General features: G+C 43.8%; 1 protein-coding gene across 2 annotated transcripts in view; it reads right to left on the bottom strand.

The window, feature by feature from the left end:
* Positions 1-13173, bottom strand: part of galnt16 (UDP-N-acetyl-alpha-D-galactosamine:polypeptide N-acetylgalactosaminyltransferase 16) — a 195788-nt gene that overhangs the window by 150718 nt on the left and 31897 nt on the right. For both annotated transcript variants that reach the window (XM_078562984.1, XM_078562983.1), the window contains exon 2: positions 3840-4015. In XM_078562984.1, coding sequence (XP_078419110.1) covers positions 3840-4015 — 176 coding nt within the window. The remainder of the gene's footprint in view (positions 1-3839; positions 4016-13173) is intronic.

The raw sequence follows: 13173 nt of genomic DNA, 5'->3' as shown, positions 1-13173 counted from the left end.
ATGTGATGAGCTTCAGCTGTGTACACTCCCCTTCCACACCCACCATCCCGGTACAGAGAGAAAGATTCAAAATACACAACATATATTGTTCCAACTGAGCTAAAGTTAAGAGTGAAATCATTTGTTCCTTAGACGTCAGTCCCTTTGAATGCACAGATGTTAATTGGTAGTTGGTATATGCTCTAAATTTATTTAAAGAGTGAAAGATGTTTCCTATAGATGTATAATCTGACTGATTGGCTGTCTCGCTCTAATATCAGGCAGTCACTGGTTACACCCAACATAACTCAACCTCTTGCCTCTATCTTGACTCCATTCTCTCTCCCCTTGTCCTAGTCTCTTCCCACCTATATCTGCGATTCCTCTAATGCCCTACATCATATCAACAATTTCCAGTTCCCTGGCCCCAACCGCCTCCTCTTCACCATGGACGTCCAATCCCTCTACATCTCCATCCCCCACCAGGATGGTCTGAGGGCTCTCTGCTTCTTCCTCTAACAGAGGCCCGAACAATCCCCATCCACCACTACTCTCCTCCGTCTGGCTGAACTTGTTCTCTCACTGAACAATTTCTCCTTCAACTCGTCTCACTTCCTACAAATGAAAGGTGTGGTTATGGGTACCCGCATGGGCCCCAGTTGTGCCTGTCTCTTTATGGGGTATGTGGAACATTCCTTGTTCCAGTCCTACTCAGGCCTCCTCCCACAACTCTTTCTCTGGTACATCGAAGACTGTTTTCGTGCCGATTCATGCTCTCATCTGGACCTGGAAAATTTATTAATTTTGCTTCCAATTTCCACTTCTCCATCATTTTCACATGGTTCAGCACTGACACTTCCCTTCCCTTCCTTGACCTCTCTGTCTCAATTTCTGGTGATAGTCTATCCACCAATATTCATTGCAAGCCCACCGACTCCCACAGCTACCTCGACTACAGCTCCTCACACCCTGCTTCCTGTAAGGACTCCATCCCATTCTCTCAGTTCCTTCGCCTCCGTCACATCTGTTCTGATGATGCCACTTTCCAAAATAGTGCTTCTGACATGTCTTCCTTCTTCCTTAACCGAGGTTTTCCATCCACGGTGGTTGACAGGACCCTCAAACATGTCCGACCCATCTCCCTTGCCTCTGCTCTCACACCTCCCTCTCCCTCCTAGAACCATGATAGGGTCAACCTTGTCCTCACTTTTCACCCCACCAGCCTCCGCATTCAAAGGATCATCCTCTGCCATTTCCACCAACTCCAGCATGATGCCACCACCAAACACATCTTCCCTTCACCCCCCCCTGTCGGCATTCCATAGGGACCACTCCCTCCGGGACACCCTGGTCCACTCCTCCATCACCCCCTACACCTCAACCCCCTCCCCCGGCACCTTCCCATGCAATCACAGAAGGTGCAACATCTGCCCCTTTACTTCCCCCCTTCTCACCGTCCAAGAGCCCAAACACTCCTTTCAAGTGAATCAGTGCTTCACTTATGCTTCCCTCAATTTGGTCAACTGCATTCGCTGCTCCCAATGCGATCTCCTCTACATTGGAGAGACCAAACGCAGACTGGGTGACCGCTTTGCGGAACACCTTCGGTCTGTTTGCAAGCATGACCCTGACCTCCCTGTCGCTTGCCAATTCAACACACCACCCTGCTCTCATGCCCACATGTCCGTCCTTGGCCTGCTGCATTGTTCCAGTGAAGCTCAACGCAAACTGGAGGAACAGCACCTCATCTTCCGACTAGGCACTTTACAGCCTTCCGGACTTAACACTGAGTTCAACAACTTTAGATCATGAACTCTCTCCTCCATCCTCACTCCTTTTTGATCCCCTTTTTTCAAATATTTATTTTTAAATTTTTATATATTTTTTCCCACCAATTTCTATTATTATTTTTTAAAATTTATTTCCATTCATTGTTTGATCCCCACCTTTTAGCCTATTTCGATCTTTTCTCCCATACCATCCTCACCCCCCACCCTACCCCCAATAGGGCCATCTGTCACTTGCTCATCCTGCTTTCTACTCTTAATGTCAGCATTAGCACTTCCTTTAGCCAGTATCACCACCATCAACACCCCTTCGACCTTCTGTTTATGCCATCTTTCACAATCTCTCCTTTGTCTCCCCCCATCACTGGCCCTCTATCCAGCTTCATCTGTCCCTCCCCCCTTAGATAGTATATATTTCACCACGTTTCTACTTCTCTTTAGTTCTGAAGATTTGAAATGTTAACTCTGTCTTTCTCTCTACAGATGCTGTCAGACCTACTGAATTTTTCCAGCAATTTTTGTTTTTGTTTCAATCTCTTGCTGTTGGGTACTAACAGCTCCAATTCATGTGTCAGCCCTGGATCAGTGCACAGCGCTCTTGCCTCTGATTCAGAACTTTGTGGTTTCAAGTCCCACTCTCGATATTTCACCACATAATCAAGGCTGCCACTCCAGTGCAGGACTGATGGAGTGCTGCACCCTCGTTCATCCTTTGAATGAGACATTAAACTGAGGCCCAATCTGCTTGGCTGGGTGGATGTAAAAGATCCCATGGCACTATTTTGAAGAAAAGCAGGAGGAATTATTCCCCACCCCCTCCATGTCCTGGCCAATATCAATCAACATCACAAAAGAAACAGATTATCTGTTTATCTCATTGCTGTTTGTGCAAACATTGGCTGTCATGTTTCCCTCACTACAACACATGGCTACACTTCAAGAAGTATTTAATTGTAAAGTGCTTTGGGAATCTCGTGGGGATGTGTGGGATGCCACAAGTCTTAATTTCTTGCTTTTTTCTAATTCACTTTCTCGCTATTTTCTCACTTGAACTTATCCTGGGATGTGATTCTTCCACAGGTCCTGAAGGCCCTCCAGTATCTCACCTCTCCCAAGTACACATTCTATCCTAGGTGATCCTACAAGGTGAATGCCATGGGCTGTTTAACTGGGGAGTCATGAAGCTCCGGCATTGGTCTGATCAACCCTTTCCTTACAAAGGCAAGGAGGAGCAGTACAGTTTAACCAGATCACCCCTGGGCTGGCGAATGGAGTCAGCATTGTTTCTTGCTCCTGACAATGATCATCTAGAAAGCGTGTGACACTGGGTGAGATCAGAAACAGGCTTGGCCCAAACTCCAAATTGTCTACTGACACTTGTATTGGATGCAGAGCCACATCAGGAGGTTAGTGACTCACCTCTCAACTCTCCATACCACTCCATCACCTCAAAAAATGTGCATGTGATGGAATACTCTCCACTTGCATGGATGAGTGCAGCTTCAACAACACTCAGAAAGCTCGACACCATCCAGGGGGCAAAATATTCCATTTAATCAGCAACCATCCATCATCTTAAACATTCACTTCCCGTACCACCAGCACATAGTGGAAGCAGTCTGTAACATCTACAGGACGCAGCAACTCTCCAAGGGTCCTTCAACAACACCTACCAAACCAGCAACCTCTACCACTTAGAAGGACAAGGGTAACAGATGCATGGGAACACCACCGCCTGCAAGTTCCTCTTCAAGCCACACAAGCCCTAACTTGGAACCTTATCACCATTCCTTCACTGTCACTGTGTCAAAATCCTGGAACTCCATCCCTAGCAGCACATTGGTGTACCTACGCATATTGCAGCAGTTGAAAGAGGCAGCTCACCACCACCCTTCTTAGGAGGAATTAGGGATGTGTAACAATGCCCACATCCTGAGAATGAAAATGAACAGAAAATCCTACCAAGTCAGGACTTTCAGGAAAGGAAGGCGGAACATGGGGAAGGATTTTGGTAAGTGAAGGACACTGTCCATTTCCAATCCACAGTCGGTTGTTTGGAGTGCTTCCTGCTACCTGTAATGCCTGGTATCACGGATCGCCCTGTCACTGGCGAGTTTGTCACTCTCCTGCTGGTTGAATGCATGGTGCCCATAAGGATCATCTCCAGGCTTCAGGAGTTTGCTGGAGAGGTAGGCCTGCTCATCAAAGGCCTGAAGTTTATCTCTATCCAGCTGAAGTGCCTTGGTTACCTGGAAAAGAAAAAAAAAACTTGCATTTATACAGTGCTTTTCATGGCCATTAATTGTCCCAAGTCACTTCACTGCATATGCAGTACTTTTGGAAGTGCAGTCAGTGTTGTAGACCGTTATCAACTGTGGCTGAACATATGCCTGGAGGTTTCATTTCACTTTTTCCTGCCTCCTATTGCCTCATTCAATCAAGCACTGTGGTTATAACTACTAATTGGAAGTCTTCAAAGGAAATGAAAATATAGACACAATTGTTTTTAATGGCCCTTTAATATTTTTCCTGAGTTACCCACAGAGGTATCCCGGAGATTAATTTTCAGTTTTTCAAATCTCCGTGACAACCCTGGAGAGTTGGAAACCCCACTGTGGTGGGAAAACACAGCAGCCAATGTACACACAGCCAGATCCCAGAAATGACAATGAGATAAATAACCAGATCATCTGTTTTGTAGTAACATTGGTCAAAGATAGATAAAGACAGAGATTGTTAATGGAAAGGAATGTTTGTTCACATGATGGACTGTGCATCAATCAAGATGGCAGCTAAGTGACCTGATCCCAAGTCTTTAGCAACATTCAGGACTGAACTCCCTTCCTCTCCTCCCCTGTGCTTCCTGTCTCTCCATGTGTCTCAGTTCTGGGTGGTGCTTATCACTGTTGTGCTGCTTGCTCTGTCAGCCTGGCTTACCTAAGCAATGTGGGTCCCATCCGGCAGGCAAGTGCCCTTCTCTCTGGGTGTTATAACCAATTTAAACCAGGTTGAGTTCAACCAAGAGCTCAGAAATAGTCCTGAATTTATTAATTGGCCTGACTCAATCTGATCAATCCTCCAACTCTCAAAGGTCTCCAGGGCAGAGAGTAATCACGAGGCTCACGTAGACAATGTTAATGCAATTTTAAATCTAGTTAGCTTCTCACCATTCACGGAAAATTAGTTAATAGCCATGCAAAATAAATAAGTCAGTACAATTGTCATGACAGCTAAAACAAATATTACACAGAATTTACAACATTCGGTCACAGAAACCTTCGAGGCCTCGGCGTTCCACCAGCACTGGCCATTTTAATCCTTTCACAACTTGCAGCCAATCCAGTTGCCTCGGCCCTAAGTTTTGGAAATCCCTCCTTGAATCTCTCTACCTCTATCTCCTCCTTTAAGATACTCGTTAAAACCTCTCTTTGGCCAAGCTTTTGGTCACCTGTCCTAATATTTCTTTCTTTTAGGGGAGAGATTTTCTCTGCCCTTTGTGTGAAGGAGTGCTTCCTGATTTCACTCCTGAATGGCCCAGCTTTTAAGATTATGCCACCTTTTTCTGGATTCCCCCACCAGAGGAAACATTTTCGCTCCATCTATTCTGTTGAATATGTTTAACAGTTTAAACACCTCAATTGGATATCCCTTCAACCTTGACCTTAATCAAACCACAGCTTGAATGCTGCATCGGTGTTGTTGAAACTTTGGATGGAGTGGTAAGATGCACCAGCGTGTCAAAGGGACTGAGTTTTAAGAAAATGCTGGAGAAACGTAGATTTTCAGCCTCAGATGGAGATGACTGAGGGTAGTAGATGGCACAGGTAAAGACAAGTTTAGGCCTGATGTCAGGAAGAATAAAATGGAGGCAAAATATTTGAGAAATGTATTTTAGTTTTGTATATTGAAACTTTGTGCTGATATTATTAATCAATTCAAGCATGGTGGGGGTCAAAATCACTTGGAGATTTACCCAAAGTTTAAATGAATTAACAAACTCACAGTCATCACCTGGATTACATGAAACCTGGCTGCATTAGAACAACCGGTTGAGCTGAATATTAGCAAGGCAGAAAGATTTGCATTTCTATAGCGCCTTTCACTGTTGGAATGGAGGAAACACAGCAGCAGCAGGAAGGATAAATACTGGCCAGCACATCAGGGAGAACTCCTCTGACCTTCTTCAAATAATGCAGTGGGATCTTATACATTCACCTGACAGGACAAACAGGGCCTTGGTTTTATGACTCATCTGAAAGAAGGCAACTCTGACAGAGCAGAACTCCCTCAGTATAACAATGGAGGTGCCAGCCTGGATTATTTACTCATCGTCAAAGGGGAGAGTGATACCGCTGAGGCACAGCTAGGGGTCGGGCTGAATGCCCCTCCTCATTTGTATCTCTTGTGTTGATATTTGTAAGATCGAAAAGCCATGGTATATTTCCTTCAACAATTACCCCACCACTCCACCAGTTCTTATTGCTGATCCATCATAAAGTCAAGGTCAAAGCCAAATTAGAACATATGAATTAGAAGCAGCAGTAGGCCACTCAGCCCCTTGAGACTGCTCCGCCATTCAATACGATCATGGCTGATCTGATTGTAACGTCAACCCCACATTCCCACCCACCCCCCGATAACCTTTCACCCCCCCTGCCTTAAAATTATTCAAAGACTCTGCTTCCACCGCCTTTTGAGGAAGAGAATTCCAAAGGCTCACGACCCTCTGAGAGAAAACATTTCTCCTCATCTCTGTCTTAAATGGGTGACCCCTTATTTTTAAATAGTGACCCCTGGTTCTAGGTTCACCCACAAGAGGAAACATCCTTTCCACATCCACCCCATCAAAACCCCTGAGGATTTTATATGTTTCAGTCAAGTCGCCTCTTACTCTTCTAAACTTCAGCGGATACAAGCAGAAAGAACTCTCACCTTGGTTTATATTTATCTCTGAACCAACATCACTAAAAAATATCAGGTGATTATCACAATGCTGGTTGTGGGAGCTTGCTGCGTGAAAATTGGCTGCCAAATTTCCTACATTACAACAGTGACTACATTTCAAAATACAATTTAATTGATTGTAAAGTGCTTTGGAATACCCTGGGGTCGTGAAATGTGCGACAGAAATGTCAGTCCTTTTCTTTCAATTTCAAAGCCTGAAAAGGGCACAACACCCTTTTGAAAAATCAGTTGCACTGGATATTTTAATAGAAACATTCTGGAAAAAGCTTTGGAAATTGGAACATGTGTTACTGGAAACCAATCCAGATTTATTCTTCATCTTGAAGGGAGATAAATCTGAGTGGATTTGTGGCACGGCCTCCTGCCTTCAACTTCTAACTTTTAAAAAGAAATTTCAAGTAAATATTTTCCCTCTATAATGGTCTTGGCGTGAAAACTGTCTCGTATTTCGCTAACTGATTCACAGGGGGTAATACATACATAATACATCACATCTGAAGTAAACGTCCACAGGATTGAAAGTGTATACAGTTTACCTCTTTATCTCATTCTCTCTCATTTGTTCCTGTTTTCTCACTCTCTTGCTCCTTTGCTTGTTCTCATTTGTTCGTTTACTCTCTCTCTTATTCTGTCTTGTGCACTTTTCTGTCATGAGCATTCATTCTTCTCTCACACTCTTGTTCAAGCTCTCAATCTCTCATCTCTCTCTCATTCCGTCTCAGTCTCATTCCCTCTCACCCCTGTTCTCTCTTGTAGTTTTTCACTAACGGTTCTGCTCTCTCTCAATTCCATTCTCTCTGGTTTCCACTTCCATTTATTTCTCACTCAGTCCGATTCTCTCATGTTCTCACTCTCTGTCTCTCACCATCCTGTTTTCTCTTGCTCCTGTCCTCTCTTTCCCTCAGTCCTGTTCTCTACAGTCCCCCTCTCTTTTTCATTCTCATTCTCTCTTGTTCTGTGGCTTCCAGTCTTGTTCTTGCTTGTCCTGTTCCTACTCTCTCCCTCTCTCCTTTTCATCCTCCTGCTCTCCCTTTACTCACTTATTTCACTCATTCCAGCTGTCTCATTTCCAATCTTACTCTCATTTTCATCCCACTCTCTCACTCCTAGCCTCATTCATTTACATTCTTTCTCTCACATGTTGTTCTCTCTTGTTCCATCTTCTTTTGCATTGTCTTGTTCTTTCTCACTCATTCTCTTTTGCTCCTGTTTTCTCACACCCTCCATTGCTTTCATTCTTTCCTACTCCCTCCCTAATTCTTCTCATTAGCCTTCCTCTCTTGCTCCCTCCTTTACTCTCTTCTCTCTCATGTCTTCCCATTCTCTTGCACACTGTCACCAACTTATCTCTCTGTTTTATCAATTGTACTGTGCAGCTGAATATTCCTCCCATACTCCTACTCAACCCCAAATACCCTCTCCAACATGCTCTCTATATTACTGATTTGGACAAAGCAGCCAAGAGTACAGTTTGCTGACAATCCAAGTTAGCTAACAATGCAAAGCCAGGTGGAAATGTAAGCTGGGAGGACACAAAGAGATATAGACAGGTTCAATAAATGGGCATAAAAACAAAAATAAAAACAAAAAACTGCGGATGCTGGAAATCCAAAACAAAAACAGAAATACCTGGAAAAACTCAGCAGGTCTGGCAGCATCGGCGGAGAAGAGGAAAGTTGACGTTTCGAGTCCTCATGACCCTTCAACAGAACTAAGTTTCTACTTAGTTCTGTTGAAGGGTCATGAGGACTCGAAACGTCAACTTTGCTCTTCTCCGCCGATGCTGCCAGACCTGCTGAGTTTTTCCAGGTATTTCTGTTTTTGTTTTAAATAAATGGGCAACTAAGTGGCAGATGGAGTATAATGTTGGGAATTGTGAGGCTATTCATTTTGGTAGTTAAGAACAGAAAAGCGGAATATTGTTTAAAAGGCATGAAACTTCTAAATCTTGATGTTCAGAGAGACTTGGGTGTATTTGTACAAGGGATACAGAAAGTTAGCGTGTAGGTAGAGCAAGCAATTAGGAAGGCATATGGCACCTTGGCCTTTATTGCAAGGGGATTAGAGTGCAGGAATAAAGAAGTCTCACGATGATTGTAAAGGGCTTTGGTGAAACCACACCTAGAATACTGTGTGCAGTTTTGGTCTCCATGGCCATAATTCTATGACCCCCACTGGTGTGTTTTTTGGCAGGGTGGGAGGGAGCGTGAATTTGAAGAAACGCGATTATCTCCGGGTTCCCACCCGCCTCGACCACGCAATGATTTTATGCTGGGGCGGGCAAGGCCTCAGACAGAAAGCCTGCCCTTTCCCCAACTGAGGCCCTTACAGCCTAAGACCCGTTTCCTGCCCAGCCTCAATTTTTAGGCCGGCGGGAGGATTTACCTGGCGTGGGGGAAGCCCAAAAATCAACAGGCCTAGATCTCAAGCGAGAACCGGGTGGTGGGGGGGCACCTCCAACAGAAGCCTCCTTCCGACTTGGAGGTCCAGTGGCCTCCTCTTGCTCCCGTGGTTGAGATAAGAAAGATTTAATACAGTGATGCAGAGAAGTTTCATCTAAAGGAGTGTCATGGGAATAGTACAAATTGCAAAGCCATATCCTTTGGCAAATACATTCCTTAGTTTTTTTTTTGACTGTTCTCCAGGGACAAGATGTACAAAAACCAAGTATCATTTCACAATTGGAGAACTTCAGAAATAAGCAGTACATGAGTGAATTCACTGATCTGTGCCCATAAAAACAATAAAAGCCACTAATATTTTTACTGCATCTGCAAGAGCTCGGCTTTCAATTTTCTTTTCAATCGGACCTCATCCACTACAACAACAACTTGCATTTATGTAGCATCTTTAATGCAGCAAAACATCCCAAGGTGTTTCACAGCAACATTATAAGACAAAATTTGACACCAAGCCTCAAAAGGAAGCTTTAGGACAGGGTCAAAGAGGTAAGTTTTAAATTCGTGTCTTAAAGGAGAAGAGAGAGATTTAGGGAAAGAATTACAAAGCTTAGGGACAAGGCAGCTTAAGACATGGACATCAATGGTGAAGTAATGAAATAAAAGCAAAAAACTGTGGATGCTGGAAATCCAAAACAAAAATAAAAATACCTGGAAAAACTCAGCAGGTCTGACAGCATCTCTTCAAAGAGTCATACGGACTCCAAATGTTAACTGTATTCCTCTCCGCAGATGCTGTCAGACCTGCTGAGTTTTTCCAGGTATTTTTATTTTTGTTGTGAAGTAATGAAAATTGGGGATAAGCAAGAGGCCAGAATTGGAGGAGCGCAGAGATCGCAGAGTTGTTTTGGTGCTGGAGGAAATAACAGGGATAGGGAGGGGCAAGTCCGTGGAGGAACTTGAAAACAGGAATGAGAATTTTAAAATCAAGGTGTTGCCGGAAAGCGGAGCAGGACTTGGTGCGAGGTGGGACATGGGCAGTAGACACAGGGAACAATGAAAAGTTGTCTGTTTAGAAGGGAACCTTGTCAATGTTTTGCTGAAAAGACAGTTGAGATTTAATTTACACAGAATGTAACTTAAAGCTGTTTGTAACAATTGTGTGGACAGAAGCCAATGAAATAAAACTCCCCATCCAACCTGCTTTCTTGGGAAAGCTTTGCATCACACAACAAAAGGCAAATAAAAAGTACAGGCGTTTTGTAGCCTTATAAGGTAATAAAGGTAATTGAGGATGAGTGCTACAGATACAGAAGCAAAATCAGTCAGGGTTTCCACCCTGGAACTCTGTCACCTAATGAGGGGCGGGATCCTGTCAACAAATGCTAGGCCTGACAAGCCTCCAGGACTTCCCCGGAGTTTCCAGGAATGAAAGATTAATCTCCTGGTCAGCATAGTCAACAACTCTAGGACACAGTGGTCTTTGACCACTTGCGTTTGTTACTTACAAAACTATTGGAGATATGAGGAAGAAGTCTGCTTGACCAAATTGGGGTGGGGCCAGCAGGGTTGAAAGGTGGGTGGGGGTGAGGGGTCGAGAGGTCATCTGAGTAGGTTTGGAATAGAATAGTGAGAGTGGGCACTTTGCTCCTAATTTGGGAGGCACATCAAAGAGGATCCATTTTCTTTATGACTGGAGCTTGGAATCTTAGGCTGGGATTTTCCAGTCCCGCCCACCACAGGACCGGAAATTCCCACCCGAAGTCAACGGACCTTTGGCTGGTCCGTCAAATTTTCCCACCACGAGCAGGGCCAGAAAATCCTGGCCTTACCTTTCGGGCAGCTCAGAGCCTAGCCTTCTCTTAAAGGGATCAGTTGGGTTTTAACAACAATTGGCAGCTTTCATAGTCACTTTCCATTGCTGGAATGCAATCAGCTTGATCAGAATGGTCCAAGTTATTAGTCCAATTTTGGCCTCTTGCCTCTTGCATCCTGTTTTCATTTCTCCCCCGTTGGCAGCTGTGTCTTCAGCTGCCTGGGCCCTAAACTCTGGAATTCCCTCCCTAAATCTCTCTATCATCAAAACCCTCCTCTTTGACCAAGCTTTTGGTCACCTGTTCAAATATCTGCTTACGTGGTTCAGTATCAAATTGTGTTTGATGATGTTCCTGTGAAGCATCTTGGGATGTTTTACTATGTTAAAGGTGCTGAATAAATGCAAGTTGTTAATGAGTTCAATTCTACCATTTATTATTCGTGGGATTTGAACTCACAACCGGCAGATCAAGCACCATAACCATGAGGTTAAGTATATCCACCCAGTGTAGCATGGCCTCCAGTATTATATTGGAGTGTCAAATCAGATTATGCGCTGGTACTTGAAATCATCCCAACTTCTTTTAATCCCTGTGAACTTTCTCCATCTGTCTCTAATAAAGAAATTCTTTGCTTTATTCCAAGGTGATGGATGAACTCCAGTGTCAGCCAAATGGGAAAAGAAATCCATCCATAAATCATCATGGTGGGATTCACCTTCGTTCCCTCATGAACAATGTCATTTTGAAAGCATTTGTTTCTTGAACAAAAACACATGAAAACAGATCAGACTATGGTTTAATCATTTAAGGTTCCTTTTCGGATTAACGATCTCTTCCAGAATCCCACAATTCTTTGGGATATTTCCATCTCTCCCTGTTTTATTAGGCTGTAATGTTTAAAACTAAAAACATACACACAAACAATCTAATTACTCCTCTCAGAACAGATGTATATTGGCAAAGAGTTTGTGATCAGCCCAGGGGAAACAGAGCTGTGGTTGAAAATCTATTCCTCTCCCCATCTCTCCTGAAAGCTTTGAGCCATCCTGGGGCACTGATCCACACATGCCAACAGTTCTCTAGTACCTTGTCAAAAGAACTATACTGAGTCATAGTGAGTATTATACCATCCATAAGAGGAAACACAGCCAAGACCAACCCTGTCCCTCTGAAACAATGGATAACAATAATAAGTGGAAACTTCTCAAGGTGTGTAAGCCTTGGTCCTATGGACAGCCCTCTTGTCTCGGGGTCAGAAAATGCTGATTTCAAGTCCCACGCCAGGGCTTAAGCACAAAATTAAGGCTGACACTCCAGTGCAGTACTGAGGGAGTGTTGCACTGTCAGAGTTGCCATCTTTCAGCTGAGACATTAAACCGAGGCCCCATCTGTGATCTCAGCTGGAGATGAAGGATTTGTTGGCACTATTTCAAAGAGCAGGGGTGTTCTTCCTGGTCAATATTTATCCCTCAACCAACACCATTAAAACAGATTATCTGCAGCTGTACAGGGCCTTAGTGAGATCGCATCTGGAATAAATTTTTGGTCTTCTTACTTAAGAAAAGATATAATTGCATTGTAAACAGTTCAGAGAAGGTTCTCTCAACTGTTCCCAGGGAAGAAGAGATTACCTTATGAGGAAAGGTTGAGCAGGTTGGGCCTATATCCATTGGAGTTTATGAGAATGAGAGGTGATCTTATTGAAATGTATAAGATCCTGAGGGAACTTGTCAAGGTGGATGCTGAGAGGATGTTGTGGGGGAGTCTAGAACCAGGGGACACAGTTTAAAAATTAGGGGTCTCCCATTTATACGGAGATCAGAAGATTTTTTTATTCTCAGAGGGACATTAGTCTGTGGAATTCTCTTCACCAGAGAGCAGTGGAGGCTGGATCATCAAATATATGCAGGGTTGATTTATATAGATTTTTGATCAATAAGGGAGTCAAGGGTTATGAGGGGCAGACAGAAAGCGAAGTTGAGGCCACAATCAGATCAGCCATGATCTTATTGATTGGTGGAGCAGACTCAAAGGGCCGAATGGCCTACTCCAGATCTGAATTCTTGCGTTCTTGTGTTGTGTTTGACCAATCCCGCTTTTCCCAAATACTGGCTTGCGTGAGATAAAGTTTGAAGAATTCAAATTGAAAGTTAATTGCTCAGTTGTAATTAGTGTAAGACCGAACCAATTTTATTGCCGATTGTATGGAGCAATATTGGTCTAACT

This window comes from Cetorhinus maximus, chromosome 18, assembly GCF_964194155.1.
Source record: "Cetorhinus maximus chromosome 18, sCetMax3.hap1.1, whole genome shotgun sequence".
Taxonomy (NCBI): Eukaryota; Metazoa; Chordata; class Chondrichthyes; order Lamniformes; family Cetorhinidae; genus Cetorhinus; species Cetorhinus maximus.
The sequence above is the reverse complement of the archived record's forward strand: the minus strand, read 5'-3'. Positions and strand labels throughout refer to the sequence as shown.